This window comes from Poromitra crassiceps (genome assembly GCF_964638095.1).
Source record: "Poromitra crassiceps genome assembly, chromosome: 30".
Classification (NCBI taxonomy): domain Eukaryota; kingdom Metazoa; phylum Chordata; class Actinopteri; order Beryciformes; family Melamphaidae; genus Poromitra; species Poromitra crassiceps.
In genome coordinates, this window is record NC_139652.1 from 14,719,200 (window position 1) to 14,744,897 (window position 25,698).

At 44.7% G+C, this 25,698-nt stretch overlaps 1 protein-coding gene across 1 annotated transcript; it reads right to left on the reverse strand.

The window, feature by feature from the left end:
• Positions 1-3,773: 3,773 nt before the first annotated feature.
• On the reverse strand, positions 3,774-25,245 carry LOC310800416 (transcription intermediary factor 1-alpha-like). Its single transcript, XM_083663015.1, has 18 exons — positions 24,737-25,245; positions 24,324-24,442; positions 22,065-22,212; positions 20,162-20,294; positions 18,789-18,905; positions 18,358-18,472; positions 17,972-18,118; positions 17,149-17,263; positions 13,634-14,034; positions 11,831-11,980; positions 11,604-11,709; positions 11,371-11,428; positions 10,812-10,944; positions 8,914-9,266; positions 8,440-8,575; positions 7,385-7,459; positions 5,176-5,331; positions 3,774-5,035 (listed from the first exon to the last, which is right to left on the reverse strand). Exons 1-18 carry the CDS (start codon positions 25,014-25,016, stop codon positions 4,799-4,801), a joined length of 2,979 nt encoding a protein of 992 aa, XP_083519141.1. The 5' UTR covers positions 25,017-25,245; the 3' UTR covers positions 3,774-4,798.
• Positions 25,246-25,698: the final 453 nt, after the last annotated feature.

Sequence of the window (25,698 nt, forward strand, 5' to 3'; positions counted from 1 at the left end):
TCTGATGGGGCTGAGTGAAGTCGCAGTGAGTCGCAGCGTGAGTGGAGGAAAGAGCGTCTAATTATGGCACGGTGAGGGGCGGGCTGGCTGGGTGTCAGCTAAGCAGACAAACTTCTGGACGGGTACTTACTTATCAGGATACGTCTTCTTCTTCTTCTTCTTCTTCTTCTTCTTCTTCTTCTTTTAAATCCAGTAGCTGCTGGAATTTAAATCCATTAATCTTGTGCACATTTATATTTTGACCATCCCAAAATCCTATAGGCTATCCCTATAATATTTCTATAGGGAGTTAGGTAATAGTGATTTTAAAGTGACCTTATTTCTATTTATTAAATCTCACTTTCATTCTAGTTTAGTTCTTAACCCTAACTTGAAATCCCTATATAATATTCCTATACGTAGGGGCTTATCTGTACCTTCAGTATGAATTTACAGTAACCCGTATACAGTAATCTTATTTATCTTACTAGTGCAGTGCCCGTTCGCCTCCCCCCATTCACACATAGTGCTCGCCCACTCTTCACCCCTCCTGATTGGTCGAATTGTACACAATTCGAGACTGCACTTTCTCGGGTTCCCACCGGCGCATCTGCCAAGTTTGAAGTCAATTGGGCAAACAGTTCTCGAGATAAACCACTTTAAGTGTTGCCAGTAGGTGGCACTATGACTATGTGTGTGTCCGAATTGCATGGAATACGGCACGGCACTCTGTCGGGTTAGCAGCAGCACACTCCCCAAGTTTGGAAGTCGATCGGACGAACTGTTCTCGAGGTAAACCGTTTTATGTGTTGCCATTAGGTGGCGCTATGACTATATGCGCATGTTCGAATTGCACGGAATTCGATACTGCACTCCATCACATGCCCAGCAGCCAAGTTTGAAGCCGATTGGACGAACGGTTCTCAAGATAAACCGTTTTGTTTTGCCAGTAGGTGGCGCTATGCCGAATTGCACAGAATTCGGCACTGCACTCCGGCGGGTTCCCCTAAGCGCACTCCCCGAGTTTGAAGTCGATCCGACAAACAGTTCTCGAGATAACTCCCTGAGTTTGAAGTCGATCCGATGACTGGTTCTTGAGATGCGCCAAGGAAGGACAAACATAGGCTACAGGAATCACCTTTTTTAGATCGATTTATCTTATCTTATCACTAATAGCCTATGACATTCCTAGGGATTCATAGCTTTGATGTCATATCTATATCTCTTCTCAAATATTTGTTTGTTTGTTTGTCTTGTTTATTTCGAATATGTATGTAAACAAAACAGAGACAATATACAGGGCCTTCAAAATTACATGTTAACAAGTTGATTGAAATAGTATTATGAAATAAAGATGAAGGGGTAAGAAACGTAGACGGAGTGAGAAGAAGTATAACTTATTAACTCCCACCCCTTTTAATAATATATATAAATAGAGCCTATTATATGATTAGTGCTGTGCAGTTTGGAAAACTATGAGCTGAGAAAGTGCACCTTGGGCTACACATGCAGTATGCATTGCCAGTGTCTGCAGGCTACTGTGTTCCTGTGATGCACTCACACATTGGAATTGTCTCCCAAGTACCAATGGCAAGGTAGAGCTATTCTGTCTGTGACTAATGAATGTGCTGATTGCTGAACATCTGGAGCTGGTTTGGGGTATTTTAAAAATCTGTTGTGGCTATGTCCAGACCGTAATGCATGAAACCGTTCAAGTATCTTGGTTTTTGAGGGGAAATAGGGTTCCGTTTGTTAGCCTTACGACCGTTCTAAGCAATATCACAGACATTTGAGTTTGATTACTATTGATTGCACTGGAACTTGGCTCTGCACTAGCCTGCATTGATTCACTCTTTCATATTCTGGTGTTTACGTGTCAAATGCTGTTGAATCGAGGTCTATTTGCAATAGGCATACGCTGATCAAAATGATCGCAATACGCACAGGTCCATGCAAGCCTATTGCCACGTTTTATTTCTGTCTCTCTCTCTCTCTCTCTCTGTCTTTAGTTGATTTTCTATCTTCACAGTTGTGCCAAAGAGGTATTTTCTCCCTAAATATTGAATTAAAACCTTTGTAACAGCGCCACAGATTGCCCTAGGGGCACACAGCCAGCCAGACACTCGTAAAAGCATCACAAACTGATCATGAACTGTAGGAGGGAGGGCATAAATAGGACACACACACACACACACAGACACACACAGACACACACACACACACAGACACACACACACACACACACACACACACACACACACACACACACACACACACACACACACACACACAGGAATCCACCAGAACTGGCAAGAATGGGAGAAATAATTGCTAGACCATTATAAACATTTTGTACCAACTAAGGCCCTCTGCAAATTCAATCAGTCTACTGGCTCTGGGCATGGTGACAGAGGGGGTAAACGATCGTCTAATCAGAGCCATATGTCACTCTGCACCACAAAGCCGGTCTAGAAAACATCACAAGACTTCATATCGGGACACCACAGGACTCTATGGCAGCAGAAAGTATAAAGAGTTACTGTGTAGTGTGTCCGACGACAACAACAGCACATGCATTTCAACAGTAAGAGCAATTAAAGGAACGGCTACATTGTAAAGCTACTGTAGCTGCACAGATCAGGTTTCTGCAGAGATTTATCAGTCAAGGATGTAGCATCAAAGACATTTGAAGTCTTAAACAGCCCCCCCCCCCCCCACTTGAATCACATCTATCAGCAAACAACAAAGAGTACCCCTTTACTGCTGCCTTATCTTATCTTATCTTTCCCTTTAGTGTCATGTGGACGTGGTTTGGAGATACAGGCCCATACAAGGCCCTGAAGAATACCCCCAAATCAGGGCCAGACTCAAAGCCTGGTGAGGCAGAGCATACTACTGAAACATCTGAGCAGCTTTTCATGCCTGTAACTCTGCAGAAACTACCAGTCACCACTCTCCCTCTTCCCCCTCCATCTGCATTTGGGATTTAACAAGAAACAGCAGCCAACCTCCTGGCTCCTAGGTGGAGGAAATTGGAGTTGCCGAGGTCACATTCAAACAGTGTCAACGTCTTGGGGGGCAGTACAGTTCTTTTGAAGCCCAACAAAGCTTGTCCTGCCGTGTCTGTGTCACACAGCAGAGGGCCATTAACACACTCTGGGGGGCCAGAAGGCCTGGTTCACTGCTACTACACAACTGTAGAAACTCATTAAATTAAAGGAACACTCTGCCCATTTTCAACCAGATTTGTATCATTAGAACATCAGTAGTATATCAGAAAACTGTAAACGGTTTTGAAGTCTGTCATTTAATTTGACAGTTATTGAGTGTTAAAGTGTGGACCAGTGACATCACTGGTCCACACTAACTCAAATTAATAACTCATTAACTCAAATCAACTCTCAATAACTGTCAAACTATTCATCATTCATTTAGTTTGACAGTTACTGAGAGTTGATTTGAGTTAATGAGTTATTCATTTGAGTTAGTGTGGACCAGTGATGTCACTGGTCCACACTTTAACACTCAATAACTTCAAAACCATTTACAGTTTTCTGATATACTACTGATGTTCTGATAGAAAGCTGGTTGAAAATGGGCAGTGTTCCTTTAAGACTGTAAAGGTAAACTTTACGTTTTCAATTCAAGAATGACTTTACTATACCCTTTTCATAAGCAATTATAGAGTTGAGGATGTGTATATAGAACACGCTATATCATGCTCTTTGGTTCAACAATAAAGGAGAATCATTAACCCAGAATTAAGCTATCATATTTTATTGTACCCTGTAAACAGCTGCAAGTTAACTTGCATGCAATTTATATGTATGGCTGAATGATTTGGCTCTTGGAGATAAGAAAACAGTTACCATAATAATGAGATAATGTGCATCAGAAAGCATTGAGTTAAAATCTTGTTTTGGCAACAACAAAAGGTTTCACAAATAACATTTAGCACTAGGTTTAGTTGTACACAATACAATCTAAGAATGTTAAATAAAGAAATATTCAAACAAATGACACTAAACATTTACCTGTACAACATTAAGGCTCTAGTATAATAAATCTAGAATAGAATAATGAGCCTGCTAATCAAACCAAGCAAAACTGTTATGCAGTGTTGTGTGACTGTCTGCAACATCTTCAGTAGTCTAAAGTCGTATCAAACTGCTTTGTTGCCTTTAACGTGTATTCATTGTACTGGCCTGAAGGGACTTGAACCCGTATCACCTCTGATTCCACAGAAGATACTCCACATCTTCACAAACATCAACACCAGACAGGTTTAATGAGTCTCATCCTCTTGATCACTGTTCTATTTACACAAGGTGAGGCGAGGCTAAACAGGAAAAAACACCACATCCAACTTGTTGATTCCCATCCAAACATAAACATTCATTTTGAATTACTATTAGTCATTAATGGTGTCGCCTGGTTCAACTCAAACCAAACCAAATGTGGCTGTCTCCACTGTCAACAGACTGTAAAAAACGTGTAATGCCTTCACGTATGTACCCTGTAAGTACCGCGACATGTCCCGCCATAAATGCCAGTTTTATTATTATTTTGGATCTTTAGTCGGCGAAGAGGTATCTCTTCAAATTCTAAGGAAATCCAGCAGCTGCAATGTAGCACAGTTTCGTTCAGAAAACAGGAACAGGGAATTGGCACCCTGCGTCACAGTTCTTCTTAGTGTGGAAAACTATTTAATCACAAAACATTTTTGGTGAAGAAATTGTGTGTCATAGACGCACCCGCATGGTAGTTATAGTGCTGGCAGTGTTGTCAAATATCTACATCGTAAAGAGGACGTGTGCCTTCAGACTGCCTCTTCTCTTTTGGGAGAGCTTGGTTCATCCTGGGAGTCGGAGCACCTGCGCTTTGCAGGCTGGGAGACAGCATCAGGGGATGAGTGCTGAGCGACAGGAGGGGTACCAGGAGCAGCAGTGACCTCCATTTTGATGTGTGGGAAGGTCCGACCGGGGTAGACAAACCTCAGGTGCTCCTCAAACAACTCCTCGAGCTTCTTGCCTGCCATGGCGACCTTGGTGTCAGCCTGCCATCATACAACGACAAGCAAGACAGAGGCGTGGTCAAAACAGATCCTCAGCAGGCTGTAACAACTCAACGCCTTTTTCAAGGCTAACAGAAGACAAAACAGGGGGCTTTTTGGCCAAACAGTGCGGTTTACAATACCTCGTTGAGTACTGCACAGTTCCTGAAAATGAGCCGGATGTCTGACATAAACTCTGCCTGGCTTTGGTAGCACACACTCTGTTTCGCCTCAAGCCGTCTCTTCACAGTGGACAGAGCCATGGGTTGTTTTATAGTCCGTGTGTCATCGGCTGATATCTATTGAGACAGAGAGAGACGACAAAGGCATATTTTATGGACACAGATAATGAAGCAAATATCACGCAATGATTCCTATGTCATGTTAAAAGACTGCATAATACACAGCGGGTTATGGAATATTATTTTGACTTTTCCATTTTTGATGTTAACACGTTGACTGCCACTGACGTATATATACGTCAAAAAAAATCCAGCGGTTCACTGCCATTGACGTATTAATACGTAAAAAAAATCGTTTTTTTTTTTTTGACGGTGCTACGTGGATCAATGCCCCCCGCGTCTCTTATGGAGATATTGGAAGTATTGAATGTGTATAATCTATTTTACCGACCAGCTAGGTGGCGACGGTGCCCTCCCGACAGAGATAAAGTCAACCAAAAGCAGCCGCCTCCCGCGGCTGCTTCCTCCATTCTCAAGGAAATGGCTTGCCGATTTTACAGTCATCAGTCACCAGACTCGCCGCTCTCGGGCCGCGCCAGCAGCAGCACACGGGGGATTGCAAATTTGCATAAGCCTAGAGTCGCACGGGGCTTCATCGGGGCTCTCAAACCCAAGAGACGAGTGAGACCTATCCACACTCGCTGCCAGGGAGGGAGGCTGCTCAAACTCGCTGCCAGGGAGGGAGGCTGCTCGAACTCGCTGCAGCAGCAGCAGCAGCAGACCACTCGCTTGTGACAAACGCAGGCTGAAAGCCACTAGACACGCCCACGGAGGGAGGAGTTGAAGGAGAGGGCGTTCGGAACTATATTGTTTGGATGTCTGATCTCTCACTGATGCCAAAAATAAATGGTTAAAGTGACTGTTCTGCCTGTTTGATTGAATTTCACAAAACTGCGATTATCTCAGCTTTCACTCTCAGACAGCTGAAACCATGCTGTACTCAACGGCTAATATCTACATAACTACTAACTCTACAAACTAACTCTTTTAGACAGAGAAAGCACACATTCTATTAGTACTTTTCTGAACTTTGTGTTCACAAACTCCAAGCAGAAAAGAATCCTCGGCTCTTTTAAAATGAGCCAGAATCCTCAAAAAACGGCCTGGCAGAAGCTACCTACAGCAAAAAAAAAACGGCTGGCAGTCAATGTGTTAAGGGAATGATCAACCAAGATATCTAAACCCAAAAACAGGCCACTCAGATGCTGTCAAATGCTACTCGATAGCATACACACAAGCTATAGACAGTTTTAACTTGACAACAAAAACATTCTAAATTGAACCCCCGCTCACTTCCTGTTGCAGTGTTTGCTATGGACAGAAAAGAAAAAAAAACATTCAAGTGCAGGACTGACCATTCCGTGAAAACCGTCTATACAGCTGAGCGGCGAAAACAAAAGTAACGATGTCGAGTGAATATTTCTGCAGTTTGCCGAATGCTGAGAAAAAGGAAGTGCTGTGGGGTTGCGCTCTGGTGAAAACCGCCTATAGAATAATGTACTGTAACATAGGTATACAGTATGTATATAGCATACACACAAGCTATAGAATAATGTACTGTAACATAGGTATACAGTATGTATTATTGTGATATAGTCTACTGTCGACTCCATAGTACATCTCGCACTGTCCCTATGCAATTTATTTGAGGCTCTGTTAACAATGACTACATGTGTGCATGCTTCTGATTTAAGTTATAGGGTTATGGGGCGGCTGTAGCTCAGGAGGTAGAGCGGGTCGTCCACTAATCGCTTTGGATAAAAGAGGTCGGTGGTTCGATCCCCGCCTCCTCCAGTCTGCATGTTGAAGTGTCCTTGGGCAAGATACTGAACCCCAAATTGCTCCCGATGGTGTGCCAGCACCCTGCGTGGTAGCCTGCCGCCATTGGTGTATGAATGGGTGAATTAACCTACTGATTGTAAATCGCTTTGGATAAAGGTGCTATATAAATACAGGCCATTTACCATTTAAGTTATTCCGATTCTTAATCCATATATCTTTATTGATGAATATACTGCACATCATTACGTTACATTTATAGTAACTCTATGTATATGACATTAACCATGTGAACTTTAACAGTGATAGTCTGCCATGCTTCTAAACTCACCGTGGGGGACGCAGGTTTCTGGAAGTCTGAACTCAGCTCGCTGCAAAACAAGTGTAGCAGCAGCCTCTCACACTTCTGCAGTGGTAGAAAAATAAATTTGACTTAATATGCATATTAACTGATAAGAGTAACCAATGAGATTCTGATGTTTTTGCAGTCATAACTCATGTAGTCTATTTAGACAGTTAAAAACATAAATCCATTAGATGCAGATCAAACAGTATTTGCAAAGAGTTCTTACTGTTAGTTTTAACCTGCTAGATGTACCAGGTGGGTGGGGTTTGCCTTACTGTATAGATTAGAACAATATATTAAGTGCCAGCAACTGTAGATAATTGCAGTATCGTATTAAGAGATGCCAAGCTCTGTTTTGTTCAGCTGCCTCGCATTGCAGCAGCTATTCTTCCTGGGGTCCACAAGCCTAGGTGTTATTAGGACATACATGTATTTGATGGTTGGGAGGAAACCCACACGAACACGGGGAGAACATGCAAACTCCACACAGAAAGGACCTGGGACGGACCGGGGGTTCAAACCCAGGGCCTTCTTGCTGTGAGGCAACAGCGCTAACCACTGAGCCACCGTGCCATCCAAAAGCTTCGTAAAGCACAGGATTGAGTGCCTTACCGGTATTGGTTTTAAGAAACAGCGGTAACATGACATTGTATAAAAAAAGAAAGAACACATATTCAATAAATCTTGAATGATTAAATAATACTAATAATGACAATAATTATGGTATTTATTTGGTAAACAAAGTAGTTGCCAGGCAACACGTGGTGATTTTCTAACAGTTATGCAGTTACAGGGGCGTATTCGTTGGTTATTTTACAATAGTTGAAGGATTTTTTGTTTTGTTTTGTACAAATGCGACTCAGCCAATCAGAACTAAAGACCGGTACCATCTCTAAAAGTCAGGTCAAGACTTACCTCACACTATTTCAACGGTGCTGACTGGCAATCTAATGATGCCAACACAAAAGCTAAGAAGTATTTGCAAATACTATTTGTACAGTACACACTACACAGACTACGCAGAACTAGAGAGTACCGACCCGTTTGTCAGCAGGTGGGAATCCTCCCTCAGGAACTGGCTCCTCCTTCACTGTTCTGGCTCCAGGTTGGCGATCACAGTCGTACTCCATCTCAGGCACTGACAGGTCACGGCAGAAAGAGCACAGCCACTCCCCACTAGATGGAGACACTCCAGAGATTCAACACAAACGCCAGTAAACAGGGACATATTTCAACCAATGCGTAATGTTGCTGTCAGATGAGAACGTCACCGTTCTAAGAAAAACAGCCCCATTCTTCAATCTGTGACTGTGCTTTTTGAAAGCGATATAATGTATTCTCAAAGGGTTTTAGCGAGCCAAAGGGTCAAGCATCGACATTCATAATGGTCCCACAGAGGACCATAAAATCCATTGGTTTCAGTACACGCAGTAAAAATGACAAAATGAGGGTTGGAGAGTTTTCATCTGACAACAGTGATGGATAAATTGCATGTGATGGAAGAAGAGGCTTGCCTGGGAGATTTGAGGAGAGATGGAACGTGGCACGGGAGGTGGAAAACTTTGGCACACTTAGCGCAGCACAGGAGCTCTCCTCCATTCTGACACACAGCACAGCGGTTTTCATTCGGCTCCTCCGGCGGAGCTCGATGCCGCTCTACCTGCTCTCCTCCTCCCAAAGAAGGGATCTGATTTGGGGCATCAGCCTGGCTCGGGTTTCTGGGGCTCCTGGGAGGCTGCGGAGGGGTCTGAGGCTTTTCCTTAGTGTTTTGAGGAGGAGTCGAGATCTGTTTCGCCTCAACTCGGACACTGGTTTGGGGGCGGTCACCCGTGCTGTCAGGGAGGTTGGCTCTTTGGGTCGCTTGTATCTGAAATCCACACAGAGACAAAAACCAGCACTTGCCTTGGAATGCTTGAATAAGTTAGTACCAGCGACTCTACATGCATTATGCTCTATTCCATTTGCATTGGGAACTAGGAATACTGCAGTTGAGTGACGTCACTACCCGAGTTGTCGACATTCCATTTAAACAGTCAGGAAACCAGCCAGCCAGGGTTAGCTCTAGCCAAGCTAGCCATTGTTAGCATTAACAGTGTATAACAACGCATGTCACTGTATTTTGTGCATACAAACACTGTAGCAACATGTCCACACAGATACTGTAGATGTGAGACAGTACCGTGTGTACAACAGAAGTGCTAATAAACAGTATTTACTATGATTTTAAGTACTGTTCAACGGCAGATCTTCCATCTTGGATTTTTGAGATCGGGGCTGGTGAGGCTCCCCCGAGTTTGGCGGAGAGAATCCGAGGGCAAGTGACGTCACATGGGGCATTCCTGACCTTTGAACCTTGATCTCCCCACCTCCCAATGCAAATGGCATGGAGCATTATCGTGCATTCCTTTATAACTGGGGACTGGTAATCTTACGACTTCAAAGGTCATGAGCTGGGCGGTGACGTCATCAGAGCTGGTATTTCCCATTCCAAACTCGTAGGAGCCTCAGCAGCCCCAACCTCAAAAATCCAAGATGGCTGCGCACAGTAGTAGTAATCGTAGTAATATTGTTTAGCACTTCTGTTTTGTTTGTGTCTCATTAAATCAGCTGTACACACAGCACTGCCTAACTTCTATCTGTGTGGACATGAGGCTGCAGTGTTTGTATGCACAAAATGCCGCGAAATGCCATGTTGTCAATTGTTATTGCTAACAATGGCTAGCCTGGCTAGCGACTGGATCTGACCAATGAACAGTGAACTTCCCAGCTCAACTTTTCTGCAAATGGAACGCTAACAAAACGGATGTGATGTCATTTAGCCTCCACATCCCAGTTATTTTGCGATAAAGGAACGCACGATTAGTAGACAAGAGGGCAATCGACCACAAGTGTAACTGAGGACGACAAATGCAGGGAACCCATCGTAGGACAATCAGTGACCTCTGTAAAGCATACCAAGCTCTGGAAAAACTACAAACTGAAATAAACTCATTAAGAAAAAAAGTCAAGAATTGTCTGATTATGGCATAAAACAACTGGTTGGTTGGATTGTATGTGCATTTCTGAATCCAAAGCAGTTGTGATGATGTATAATAGGCTATTTTAAAAATGTCTGTACTTTTCTTTTCCTATGCAAGACATTTTAGACAGATGTAGTATATTTGAAAGCCCAAATAGGGACTAGGGTTGGAAATTAACAGTTCAATTGTGATGTGTAATTATGTTAACAGCACTGTCCCTATCAAGTAAAACTACCAAATCAAATCAAATACTGTCAGCTTTAGAGGTTTAATTCACACTGTGTTTGGTTCCAACACATACTAATAGGATAAAAACATGTACCAAAATGGCACATTGATATAACATAGTCATTTGACCATGTTTGACAGTAGTCCATTCACCCTGCTCTTACATAGCTTACGTAATCCTCTGGCTCATCTTTGATGACGATGATGGGCCCTGGAGATGACCTTCGTCTTCTCTTCACAGCTGAGCTCACTGCTACATTAGCTTGCTGCATCTCTGGAGGTTTCCACGAAACAGTCCTTGGGCACAAAGAGACAGGCAATAGGCCTTTTTCAGCAGCAGCCATCGTGTGTCTAACAGGCAGGAAGTAGCACAGGTGCACCATAAATTAGGGTGTCAGATTTCCAGTCCATTTAGGTGTTCTAGTGCTGGGGTCCTAATTAGAGTTGGTTGCACCTGTCTTTAACCCTGCCTTTTAGACACAAATGGCCGCTGTGAAAAAGGCCCCTTGGAATAAAGAGAAACTCACTGGGGAGACCAATGGCCCAAAGGGACTCAGGTTATATCAAGCCAGAACAGACACAACATTTAGAGAGAGAGGGAGGGGGAGAGAGAGAGAGAGGGACTTTTATATGTGAATGTTTGTGTGTGTGTGTGTGTGTGTGTGTGTGTGGGTGTGTGTGTGTGTGTGTGTGGGTGTGTGTGTGTACACATTGCAAACCTACCCTGGTTTCTCGTCTTGAGATACAGCCGGGTAACCGGGTGAAATCTGCGGTCCTTGCACTTGAGAAAGATTAAAAAAATAGTGTAATTACATTAGCACTAATGGGGGATAAAAATGGGATAAAAAATCGGGAAAAAAATAATAAAAAAAAATAGTGTTTTTTGCCCCCCTTTATTAAGAATACTGAATTCCATCTGCATTGCCACTGAATATACATGTGTAAACGATGCTTACCATTTCTGTATGCTAAATGAGGCGGCAGGCTCTGGGGATAGTTTGCTCTCAGCATCGGTAAAGAGCCACCTGGATCATTCCTCTTGGTCAGATATATGGGATCGATCTAAACGCAACATTGGAAAACATTTACTATACACATTTTAATATACTGGACAATGAGAGGCGGTCAGTCAATACATTTAATACATTCAAAGTCGTCCGATAGAATTCATGAAGCCACTTGCCATATGTCGTGAGTGAGGGGAACCGACGCCGCCATTGATGGGGAGTGGTGCATTGTGGGTGTACAGAGGTGGAGAGGAGAAGACATCCATGGGTTTGGTTTGTTGGTAGCTGGAGCTGCTAACCATCCCCCTCAGTGGCTGCTGGACAGACTACAAGTGAATGAGACAGACAGACAGACGAGAGTGAGAGACATGCTGCAAATCAATGTCATGTCACGTTCCCATCACCTTCTATGAGCATGATGATGGAGGTGGGGATGAAAGGGTGCAATTTCTTTACCCCGCCACTGGTTGTGTGGGTCGACGCCCCACGTCAGCTCTCTTATCAAAGAGCAGAGCAGAGGAGACTCGACTATAAACATAACATTTAGAAGTTCCAGGCTGATCTGCTTTGAGACTTTTTGAACACATTCTGTTTTGGTCTAGCTCCAACCCTGCAGGTGCAGTAGGAGTAAAGTTTAGTAAAGTAACTCAAGTTTAGTTAGCTTAGTAAAGACTAAGCAATCTATATATATATATTTTTTATTATTATTATTATTACTACTACAGCAAAATCTGCTGCAACACTTCCTATGCATCCCATCCTTTTAACAATTACACACTTTACTGAAATAATTAGTCTAGAGGTACGGTGGTGCAGTGGTAAGCGCTGTCGCCTCACAGCTCGAAGGTCCTGGGTTCGAATCCCACCTGGGATGCTGTGGGCGCTGGAGTTGTGACCCCCCCATATCTTCAGTGCCTACTGCCCAGGTGGGCTATCTCGTCGAAAGGGCCTTTCTGTGTGGAGTTTGCATGTTCTGCCCGTGCTCCCCAGGGGGTTCCTCCGTACATAACCCCCCACTAAAAACATGCAGAAGATCGTCATCCGACCAGTGACGACAACATCTGAAGTTGGTCCAATGATGGTCCAATGAAGGTCCCCGGGCGCTGCAAAGAAATAGCGATCACTGCTCCTGGCCTGCCCCCCTGGAGGAAAGGACAAGCCTGGATGGGTCAAATGCAGAGGACATATTTCACCGGCCACCGTCAGCATGAGTGTGTGTTGTGGCCGCATGCATGTGTTGTAGTGTGTTCGTGTGACAATAAAGACGGGCTGCCGTCTGAAATCGTGTTTTTAGCATTTATCTTCCGACAACACTGCATGAGAGGATATAATGTAGTGCAAATATTAAATAACTAGAAATATCGCGCGCTCGATTCCTAGGCTCTCCCGCTGCGCGGCCTCAGGCCTCGCCGCCCGCTGCTCGGGCTCGCCTACACAGCTCAGCTAGGATGAAACACAGGTACAGTGTGTCTAATCTAGTTTGGCTCAGATGTGTTCATGTTCAGTACAACAGCTTGTTCACATCAGAGTGACGCAACTCAATGTGTGCACTCCACAAGGCAGTATTGTGCTTTTCCCATGCGCCTATACTTCAGAGCAGGAGCAAAAACAACCAGCGAACTAGACTAAACAAGTCAGTGGAGCAGACATAATCATGAACCATTACTGCAGGAATCCTGGGTCAGTCCTGTGTCACATGTTAGCTTGCTGCCATTGTAGATTGAGTAGTTGTATGATTTTGGATCATGCGCTCAGCTCAAGACTCAAATCCATCTTGACAAGGAAAGGCATAAATTGCCCAGGATGTGAAGGCTGTCAGCTCCATTTAGGACAACGCCATCCACTGCCTCCGCTTGTTAGGAGGCCTTGTCAATCAAACGGATGCACACACACACACACACACACACACACACACGCGCGCGCAGTCGCACACACAGACACACACACACACACACACACACACACACACACACACTCACCTGGGGTGTAAAGCCAGGACTCGGTAAGCTGCCAGTCGGGCTGACGTGGTTGGGGGGAGGCACCATGAACCTGCGGCTGGGCTGTGGGAGCACGGGAGGTAAGCTCTGGGAGGGAGAGCCTCCCTGGAGCGGCCCGGGAGCGCTGCGCTGTAGACGGACACTCTGGTACCAGCTCCAGGTGGGAGGAGGCGCCTGCGACTGCCAATGAGGCTGCGGGTTCAGCTTGTCCACCTGCATCTGGAGCTGAGCCAGCGTGTTGTGGGGGCCCAGGCGGGCTCCCAGGGGGGGCAGGCCGTCGGGCGAGCCCGAGGGGCCCCCTTGCCCCGGGTGGGATAGCTGATGAGGGATGCCCTGAAAACCACCCAGCTGGTGGCCCGGTACGCTCTCCACCACTAAAGAGCCTGAGGGGGCGTACAGACACACAGACGGGTTCAGCATAACAAGCAAAGGAAATACACAGGACACAAATCCGTCTTTCTTTACAGAGAACTGTGGTGAGGAGTAGATACATGTAGAAACTCAGAAAACCTCTTTTGCTACACATTACTACCCACTATGCTTACAGCCACTGTTTATACATACTGTTCTAAAACAAGAATGTGTGGCACTTACTCGTGAATTATACTACAGGAATTTCCTTACTGTGTTGTTACATAAAAAATACCTAACAGTCAATTAATAGTACTGTAGTACCAGTACTACATAGCTAGTATTATTACTGATATGTGTATTTTTTTTTAAGCGGTGCAGCTGCTTCTATAAGTGACAATGTGTGTTTGTGGCCGAGATCTGTGGGAAAGATGTGTGGACGAGATTTAGCCTAGGCCACTCCCCCAGCTCACCGGTTGAGCACCGTCAGAGACACGTGTCGAGAGAGAGAGTGAGAGAGTGTCTCGTCTCGAGGATGATGACGCTTCAAAGCCGGTAAAACACCCACGCATGCACACACACAGTCATGCACATGCGCGCGCACATTTTAAGAAACGTCTGCAAATGAATGGAGAATTCATTTCCTCATTGGCGAGACGTTGGCACGCTATGGAGAGAGCGGCTCGAAACACGCACATGCAAACACACACACACAGTGTCAGAGAGAGAGGCGAGGGGGGTGGATTGACAAGGGTCCGACCTGCAAACCTGCACCGCTTACTTCAACACCTGGGTGTAATTCTTTTTATTTTGCTCCTATTTTCTCCCCAGTTATGGCAACCATTTTAGGGCGTCCTCTTAGTGTTACTATGTTAATTCTGTGTGGGAGGAGAATTAACATAGTAACACTAAGAGGAACATCTAGTTTAATCTTTGATTATTAAACTAGATGTTCCTCTTAGTGTTACGATGTTAATTATGTTGGGTCTCATGGATTACTACTTTAATCTATTGTAAAAAACAACAACAACACGCTTTTATTTTGAAGGCAAAATCACTCAACCGAAAGTGAAGTTGTAAGAAATTGTTGCTCATTTCACAGAGGCATTCTTGCGGTTTCCCCATCACACACGGAAGAACAATCAAAAACAACGAATGACAGCGTTTTCCTGTGATGACTGACAGCTAGTTTGAGTGATGACTGACAGCTAGTCTGCAGGAGGAATGACAGCGTTTTCGCGTGAGACGTGAGGAGTGATGACTGACAGCTAGTTTGAGTGATAAGTGAAGCAGGAGGAATGACAACGTTTTGGTGTGAGATGTGAGGAGTGATGCCTGACGAGTGAGGACTGATGATTGACGAGTGACGCCGTATTGTGCGATGACTGACGCGTGAGGAGTGAAACAGTAATGCAGGAAGAATGACAGCGTTTTCATGTGAGGACTGAAGGTGTTTCAGAGCACACTCGACATGGTTTATAGGAGACATGACAACTGACAACGCTTAGACTGAGGAACGATAGCCTATACTCTGACGGACGAGGACGCCCTAAAATGGTTGCCGTACCCAGTTGTAATTGGCCATCCCCCCCTGCTGTCCCGGTCGCTGCTCCAACCACTCTGGCGATCTGGAGAGAGCCGTAGACTAGCACATTCTTCCTCTGACACATGTGCAGTTGCCAGCCGCATCTTTTCACCTGACAGCAAGGTTTTTCACCAGCAGGACGTAGCACATGGGAGGATCACACTATTCCCCCCAAGTTCCCCTCCCCCCGAACAGGCACCTCCCGACCGACCAGAGGAGGCACTAGTGCAGCGACCAGGACTCATACCTGACCAGCTTGCCACCCGGCGCAGACACGGCCAATCGTGTCTATTCACCTTATTAACCACGCCCACTTTTTCTCTCTTCCGCGTTCGACGCAACGTATTTGTTCTTCCGGTTCAGCGCTAGTTGGCGGCCATTTTCAAAATAAAACGTCAGTATGAATGAAGTTTGGCAACATTCAGAATTAAGCTACACTGCGGCCAACTTCAGTTACATGTTCATAACGTTACTGCTGCGAGGAGCCGATGGCTGTACCCGGTCGGCATTTAACGTTAGTTACAAAAGCACGTCGACAGTGTTTTCTCACTGCCAGTAGCCTAACTACAGTAGGGTTTGACAGATAGCTAGTCCGACCGGTGTCGGCACAGTCAGCGCTCCCGGTCCTCGCTGCTCGTTAAAGATTTCCAATAGGCGTTATTCTGAGAAACTGGTCACATCTATGTTACGTTCTCACCCGACAAATATTAAAACTTTCAACAGTTTGGGTTTTTTTTAGCTTGAAAACAGCTTTTTGGCAAGTCTAAATGACTGCGGTAGACGTACTCTACTTCCGTGTTTAAAACCGGAAAGACGATTACGAAATGAGGTCATGCAGAAGCGTCCTTGTATGGGCAAAGAATAAGGTGAATAGGAACGCCTGACCAGGCCGGAAGTACCGCTACCCGGAATTGAATGTCCGTAGTGGTAGGCGAGTGCCAGAACTGCAAGATCTGTACAACCAGCGGTGCCTCAGGAGCTCCCTGAAGATCATCAAAGACACAAACCACCCCCACAACAGTCTGTTCTCCCTGCTACCCTCAGGGAGGAGATACAGGGTCCCAAGAGCACGCACAAATCGCTTGAGGGACAGTTTCTTCTCGCAGGCCACGAGACTCCTTAACATGTACAAATAGTGTAGTAGCCGTACTGTACCGCACAGCAGCTGCTACCATCATGTATGACTAATGTTCAATAGTATGTTTCATTAGGTATATGCTATTTGCACCTAACAGAATGTTATTATGTTTAATTATGTTTAAAGTATGTTCATGCCATTTGCACATATGTGCAGTAAGACACGCCACTGTCTGTGGCGTGTCTTACTGCTTTATTGCTTGTTGCCTCTTGTTTTTATTTTTATTTTTATTTTTTTTGCACTATGTTGTAACGGAGCCTACAGCACAAGAATTTCACACGTGATACTTGTACTACGGAGTGACAATAAAAATCTTGAATCTTGCTTTTACCTCGACACTGGCCAGACATCCCAGAAAATCATTCTCAGGTTTCCACCTCAGTTTCTACAAAGGAGCCTCTCTGTGAATATGTTGTGTCTCACCCAGATCTACATTGGAGGCCCAGTAGGAGGATCGACACTGGAAGCGCACGGAGCTCTGTGGTACAAATGAGCTGTTGCATTTTGCCCGCAGGAGGTTTCCAATCTGAAAGAGAATCTGCAACAGAAGGGATGTTATTAATAATTTCAGGGGGGAAAAGACACTTGGGAGTAAGAAAAGGCATAAGTTCTGCATTTCATCAAGTCCTTTACTTGATAGAGAGCAGGCTCCTGTTTGGCTTTCCGTGTTCTATGTTGGGCATAGAAGGATTTGATAGGGAGACTGTTACCGAGTGAATAAGGATGAGAGGCAGTGTTGGGGGTAACTCATTACAAAAGTAATATATCACATGTAATATATTACTTTTAGCAGTAACTCAGTAATATAACTTATTACTTACAGGATTTCAGTAATATTATACCAGTTACTTCAAGTTACAAATTTAGTTACATTTTATTAAATCAAAGCACATATTTAAAAAAGATACAATCATTTCCTAATGAAACTGTTTGTTTTTATGCAAATAACCATTATAGATGACAATAACAAAGGAAAAGATTAATATTTAGAATTTTGGATTGTTTACACTGCTTCTAGGCGGTTGAAATTATTTTTCGGGATGGTTGCGGGGCGGCGATGTCATTCTGCTGCTGCTGTTGTTTCGGTAAAAGTAATGCAAAAGTAGCGCAATAAGTAACGAGTTACTCTACACAGAAAGTGATATTGTAAAGTAACTTATTACTTTCAAATGAAAGTAACTAGTAATATGTAGTATATTACATTTTGAAAGTAACTTGCCCAACACTGAATGATCGGGGCCCTTACCAAACGCTTACAGTACAAGAGGGCTGTGCCCCCGTTCCTGGCTGTGGCCCATTGGGTGAAGGTGATGACATGATCCAGGTGTCTGGACAGGTAGCCAATGTCGTCCTGTTGTTTTGTCAAGACAGTTTCATGATCCTTGGTTACAGCCTTGAAATGGAAAAACAACAACGACATGAATAAGTGAAAGTCTTGCCGTATTCACACACAGCTTGAGGGTATGCACTCCAGGCCTCAGGGCAAAGAAGACAGCCAACCAAGCACAGAAGGTTTTTCTTCCGCAAACAATACCGCGGTACCACAGTGCAATACGTGCCTATCCGTGGTCAAATAAATAAATACAATCATTCATATTGTATGTTATATATATTAAATAGCTGTTTTCATACCTCAAGTTGATTAACTAGCGTCTTGCCCTTCTTGTTTATCTCGAGTATCAAACTGCAGATGGACTTCTTTATTTCATTGTGAACCGATGTGCGGTTCCGATCGACTTGAATTAGTCTGCGGAAATAGAACACAATTTGGCAAATTCTTTTGCTTTCTATATTGTTTATTGGTTTGGTGTTTGCGTGAAATTATTAATCAGCGTGAAACTGAACATATAACGTGCAGTGAAAATCAATACATCATCCACTTCTTGCTCATGGGGAATAGATAAGTCAGGAAATATATTAATGTCTATTCTCGTGGTCATCTTGGAGAGAAAACGAAGATTATGTTTCAACAAATACAAATTCCTATAAGCTATCGGTGTCTCCAACTTTACACTTACATTTTACTACGTGAGGTATGCACTTTTGTGGTGTATATAACATACCCATTGTTTATTGAGTTTGACACCTCTTCAATGACTTTCTTTTTCTCCTGCAGCTGTCGAGTCATGCCCTCCATGTGCTGTTTGTGGTTATTATAAGCATCCTCCAGAAACTGGTAACTAAAAGAAGAGAGGGTGGGGGGAACGAGCATTGAGTTAATGGACACAAGATCCCCAAACTGAAATTATACAATATTAGTATTTTAGGGATGGGACAATAAACTGAAATTCAATATATTGCACTACAAAAAATGTACAATATATATATTGTGGGGTAGAAAAATAAATTGCGATATTAGCTAAATTTTTACTCTGCTTTAGTCATCACAAATGAGACGACGTGCCCATCAAAAATTTCACAAGCTCACTATCGAAATTAAATTATTTTGTAATGACATTTTTACATTGTTGTTTACATTCTAGCAAGCCTATACCGTTAGTAGAAAGATTTCTAGCTCCGAAATGAACATAATTCTGTCATACTGTGTCACTAAACTTGTATTTATTACATTGTATTGTCGTATTGAATCGAGGACTCCATTTTACCTATCAAATTGTATCTTGAGACAGCATATCGTCCCATCCCTAGTTTTTTGTGTGACACAACTTTTCCCTGGTGCACAGAGAGGTCAGAGGTCAGGGTCAGATACAGAGCAGCAGGGGTTACGGTGGTGCAGTGGTAAGCGCTGTCGCCTCACAGCTCGAAGGTCCTGGGTTCGATTCCCACCTGGGACGCTGTGAACGCTGCAGGAATGCGTGCCCGTCCGCATGTCCTCGAGTGCCCACCGCCCAGGTGGGGTCGTCAAAATGGCCTTTCTGTGTGGAGTTTGCATGTTCTCCCCGTGCCTCCCGGGGGTTTCCTTCATATAGGAACCCCCTTCACCAAAACATGCAATATCCTGGTTGCTAATGTGGTTCCTCCTCTGGTCGTTAAGGGCGCCTGTTCAGAGGGAGGGAAACTGGTTGGAATAGCGTGATCCTCCCACGTGCTATGTCCTACCGGTGAAGCTTCCCCTGTCAGGTGAAAAGAAGCGGCTGGCTAACTGCCCATGTCTCGGAGGAAGCATGGAGCCAGTTTCGGCTCTCCCCAGATCGGCAGAGGGTGGAGTAGCAACCAGGATAAATAAATAAATTAGCAGTAATGGGGGATAAAAAAATCGGGAAAAAAATATTTATAAAAAAAAAAAAAGATACAGAGCAGCAGCCCTGGAGCTGCCTGGTAGGGAGTGGGACCCGGGATTTTTTTGGTTGAATGACAGCCTCTCTACTTACATTAGTATGGCACCCTGCTGCCGGCTATTACATTACAATATATGATATTAGATCTGCTACAGTTATTGTGTTCTATATTTGCATGTCTTATATTGTGACTGTACTTGTGGTCTTTGTGCTTCAGTAGCTGGCAGTCACGACAGGTGAGCAGGTCACAGGTCTCGCAGAACAGCTTCAGTGGCTCTTGCTTGTGGATGTCACAGAACACCGGCCTCTGAGCGGACAAACCATGGGCCTCTGGGAAATCATAGAATGCTCGTCAGTTGGACCGCCATTAACATATTTGTTATACCTATTGCTGGTTTACTGGTAACACTTTATTTGGATAGTCTGACTACATTGAGTCCACAGAGTATTGTAACATTTCCAACAGCTTATTAGTTGACATTCTCAACAATTCAACTGTTTGGCTTTGTCTGTAGATGTTGTTTTAACAGCTTTATTAGTTAAGATTCTGTTTGCTTGCCATTCCACATACCTACACCTAGTGTAGGTATGTTCATGAATGGTCACATAGACTCTATAGATTTGTTAAACATCTGTTAAACAGTTGAATTGTTGAATGTCAACTAATGTCAAGCTTTTGAAATGTTACAAATAGTCTCTCTGTAGGCGTACTATCCAAATATTGTTACCCAGTACGTGTTTTTCAAAAGGTCAAACCTTATCACTCAAGTTTTGATGTCATTTGAACTAAATATACAGACACATAAACACAATATCATCCATTTCTGTACCAAGAATACTTTTGTCAGAATGGGAGATGGTGAAGATGAAGTGATATTTATCAGTTTCTCTTTGTCTTGCAGTTACTGTAGTATTTTAGCTTTGTAGGGCTAGACACATAGGTATCCTCACTGTTAGTTGGTTCTAGTATGGGAATTTAGCCTATTCTGCTTAGTCACTCATTATAAGTCATGCTGGATACTATAGTGGATACAAACAAAGCTTATGCTCAACTGTCAGTGTATTTTGTAAGTGTAAGTGGGCATAGAGTATATTTTCCATGGTTTAGGCTGAAATCAAGTCTGGGAATGAGTTGTATTAATAGCTGAAGTAGTGTAATAGAATGAGTTGTATTAATAGCTGAAGTAGTGTAATAGCAGCAGTAGTCAGGATCTGAATTAACATCCGGCGGCAATTAAGCGCCAAATGCCGGTAAAATTGGTCTTTGGTGAATAAATCAATAATTGGTAAGCCCAGGTTGTCTTACTATGCTTCAAAATACTCCATTGTAATTTGATTGCTGCACTTTATGATGACGTACAAACTTGATCCACGTACAGTATACCGGTAATGTTAAAACAGCGAACAGTACCCGTCCCCCCCCCCCCCCCCCGAATTTAATTTATTTATCCTGGTTGCTACTCCACCCTCTGCCGATCTGGGGGGAGCCCTCCGAGACATGGGCAGTTAGCCAGCCGCTTCTTTTCACCCGACAGGGGAAGCTTCACCGGTAGGACATAGCACGTGGGAGGTTCACGCTATTCCAACTAGTTCCCCTCCCTCCGAACAGGCGCCCTTAACGACCAGAGGAGGAACCACATTAGCAACCAGGATATTGCATGTTTTGGTGAAGGGGTTCCTATATGAAGGAAACCCCCGGGAGGCACGGGGAGAACATGCAAACTCCACACAGAAAGGCCCTTTTACATGCGGACGGGCACGCATTCCTTCAGCGTTCACAGCATCCCAGGTGGGAATCGAACCCAGGACCTTCGAGCTGTGACGCGACAGCGCTTACCACTGCAGCACCGTACCCCCTAGTACCCGTTTCTAATATATTTGAAAATGCGTAGAGTGAGAAATGTCCATGAAAAATGTAGATGAATTATTTTGGCCAATCAAAATTCCCCTTGGCAGGTGACCCAAAAAGTTCATTTCGGACACTGATTGTAGTCGTATAGTAGCAGTATTGATCCCACTGTGGCAAATTGCCGTATCAATGGAAAACCACAAGTAGCCTAATGCTATACAGAGCAAAGAGACTACTGTTCAACAAACTACCTTGTGATAGTTCCTCCTTCTGTCGGATCGTGTGGTCTTTGGTGAATTTGACTCTCTGGTGTGCCTCCACACAGGTGGTACACATGTACTCCACACAATCCACACAAAACCCCACAGCTTCTGTGTTGTCATCGCAGGTCATGCAGAGCTGTGGACAGACAAGAGAAGACATCAGGGCTGCTTCTGTGTTGTGATCACAGGTCATGCAGAGCTGTGGACAGACAAGAGAAGACATCAGAGCTTCTGTGTTGTGATCACAGGTCATGCAGAGCTGTGGACAGACAAGAGAAGACATCAGAGCTTCTGTGTTGTGATCACAGGTCATGCAGAGCTGTGGACAGACAAGAGAAGACATCAGGGCTTCTGTGTTGTGATCACAGGTCATGCAGAGCTGTGGACAGACAAGAGAAGACATCGGGGCTTCTGTGTTGTGATCACAGGTCATGCAGAGCTGTGGACAGACAAGAGAAGACACTGGGGCTTCTGTGTTGTGATCACAGGTCATGCAGAGCTGTGGACAGACAAGAGAAGACATCGGGGCTTCTGTGTTGTGATCACAGGTCATGCAGAGCTGTGGACAGACAAGAGCACACACAGACTGAAGTAGACAGAAGCATCCCACAGCAACGTGCGACCAGGCTGGTGACCAGCATGAGGAGGAGGTGCCAGGCTGTTGTGGCTGCGTATGGTTCTTCCACCCGCTACTGAGGCTCCTGACTGTGTTCAATGAAGAAAGGGTGAAATTGCCAAAATGTCTTGTTTGTTGGTTGTTACTGATAGAGAGTTAAATCATCCAATCACCCAAACAACTCACAACAATAGAGTCAATAGCAACAGGAGGATACACTGTTTGATATCGGCAGGGCAATTTGGCATATATAATAATGAGACTAGAAAAGAGCGCTCTGGCCCACCATGTCTCGTCCTCGTCCTCCTTCCCGTCCTCCCCCTGATCGCTCATTTCTACCGTCCGGCTCACATACAGTACGCAGCTCGGCTGCTGCGCGGCCTTGCCCGCAGCTCAACTGGCCTGCGCTTCGCAGGCGCAGTTGAGCAATTGTGCGCCACGCACGCTGCCACATTGCCACTCTCTCTCCAATTATAGTGCGGTGAGATACAATACTGAGAATACAGTAACAGCATATATTATTATGATCAACCAAACACAAGCTTCAAAACTTCTTTTGAGTATATACATGACGCAAATATGTTGTTGTATAACTATCGGCCACGTGACGTTACAGTGTAATTCTTCTTCTTCTTTTTACATCAATTACAAATAGTTCATGTTGTTTGAGACCTGTCGAATGAAGGGTTACCGGTTTCTCCACATATCAGACAGACACACCTTGGTGTTGCTCAGTGATTAGAGAGTACAGTACATTACAGAGTAATGTGTTGTGTTCTGCTATAGGGAACAAATCCTGGCCCCTAAATTACATTTATTATACCAGGGATGACATCACAACACTGCAAAACACCCGGAACCGCGGCAGTTAACTAGTATGAGTTGTGCCAAAAACAAACGTCAATATCTCAAAAACTATACATCACATCGCTTATATTTGGACATTCTGAGTGAGAGCACAAGTAGCTCAAGAGTCTGATGTATAATATATGCATGCCGTGTTAAAGTTGTGTGAACTGTCGCAGTTTTAAAAATGTAAACAACATAGCCGGGGCTAGAGTGAGACAATCAAGGCTGGCTCCATAGGGTCCTATTGCCATTTCCACCAGGCAGTGACGCCGTTTGTTTACCAAAATGCTCATCGGCTGATCCCTCGTATAGCTTGTCACAACCCTAAACATCTCTTGCAGTGTAGGGGTCCACCCGCTATGCCGACCACCCGCAGTGCCGACAGCCCGCAATGCCAACGTTACAGTAGGTTTAGGCGTGGGGGGTGGGAGAGGTTAGGTTTAGGGTTAGGGTCTGCGGGAGGTTAGGTTTAGGCGTGGGGGGTGGGAGAGTTTAGGGTTAGGGTCTGGGGGAGGTTAGGTTTAGGCATGGGGGGTGGGAGAGGTTAGGTTTAGGGTTAGGGTCTGGGGGAGGTTAGGTTTAGGCGTGGGGGGTGGGAGAGGTTAGGTTTAGGCATGGGGGCTGGGAGAGGTTAGCTCCAGCCGGTCCCCCGACACACTGCACACCGCCTCGCTCAGCTGGTTCTGCTTGTGGGCTATCGGCATTGCGGACGGTCGGCACTGTGGTCTGTCGGCACATAGATGCGGCACCGCAGTGTAACCCGCCTGTGTTTTGTCACTAACCTGGATCGTCCTCTCCACGGTGCTGCTGGGAGCCTCCGCTGAGTCCTTCACAAAGAAGTTCTCCATCACATCTACCTCCATGCACTCCTGTCTGCACACCGGACAGCGGATCACATTGACTGCAATCAGACAGGAACACAATCGCCTAAATCAATAAAACTGTATTCTTATGTGCTATTTGGAGAAATGACGGACATCTGCAAGAACAACACACACACACACACACACACACACACACACACACACACACGTTCATACCCTAAAAACACAATTTCTTGCACAACAATAGATGAAGGTGATGAAGGTTAATGATCATAAATCGATCAAAGTGATAGATTAATCAACTTCAATTATGAAGCTGATAGGTTTGTGAACATCCATGGTCATGCATTGTTTGTAAACAGTCGACTCACGTGGTTTGGTGGCGCTGACAGCCTGGGAGTTGGGCTCTGCTGCCATAGCCAGATTCCTGGAGGGTAGAGGCAGACATTTCTTACAGAAAGAGTGCAGGCACGGCAGAAGTTTGGGCTGTCGGCTGTTAAAGTTTAGATGGCAAACGGGACAAGTGTCCAGGAGATTTAGGCGGGTGGTTGGTGTTTCCGACGCCTCGACTGGCATACTCTCCGCCTCGTTCTCCACGATGATAACAACAGCATCCTCCTCGGACTCGTGTTTTTCTGTGCGGCCGTCCATTTGCTGCTTTTGTATCCGAACGCTGGCGCCTCTAGGCTCGGTCACTCTGCGACGACAAGATATCCACACAGGGAAAGCAGACCCGGCTCAAGAGGCATTTTGCTCCTGTCCTTCAGAGAGAGAGGGCATCTCTGTTTTGGTTTTGACCACCTGCCTTCCCAGTCACAGTCAATTCAGCCTTTTAAAAAACGGCGCTGTAAATCCACGCATTTAATTCCTTCTGCAGACACGTTGTTTACCCTTTCATAAAGCGGCCATTTCGAGCGACGAACCCCGCAAAATAGGATAATAATACGAGATCACGGTGTTGGTATCGGGTTGGTATATAGGCTTTACTGTCGCGAGCTCGATCGGGCAGAGATGATGCTTTTTCAGCACCGGACGCGCTCGATGCGGCACGAGAGGGGTGGGGTCAAACACGTCACCAGCCAAGGCAAGAAGCGCGCCGTTTTCATTAGAGTGCACATAAAATACATTATTGATGTGATTTATGTGAAAATGATCAGATGAATAGCCTACCGGTATGTTTAAATTATGATTGATAATAAAAATATATAGGCTACAACAAATATTACAATATAAATAATAGAACCATATCTCTTCCGGGTATGACGTCATCGTCACGTGATCGTTGCAGGGGGAGACGCGAACATGTGACGATGACGTCATATCCGGAAGAGTG

Bases quoted from the DNA above. Each gene is read 5' to 3' on its own strand.
- LOC310800416 (XM_083663015.1), bottom strand. From the start codon at position 25,016: ATGGACGGCCGCACAGAAAAACACGAGTCCGAGGAGGATGCTGTTGTT. The intron at 18,119-18,357 runs GTATGAAAACAG...TTCCATTTCAAG, and splicing joins CGCTAGTTAATCAACTTGAG to GCTGTAACCAAGGATCATGA. The intron at 11,981-13,633 runs GTGAGTGTGTGT...ATTCACTTGTAG, and splicing joins GTCCTGGCTTTACACCCCAG to TCTGTCCAGCAGCCACTGAG.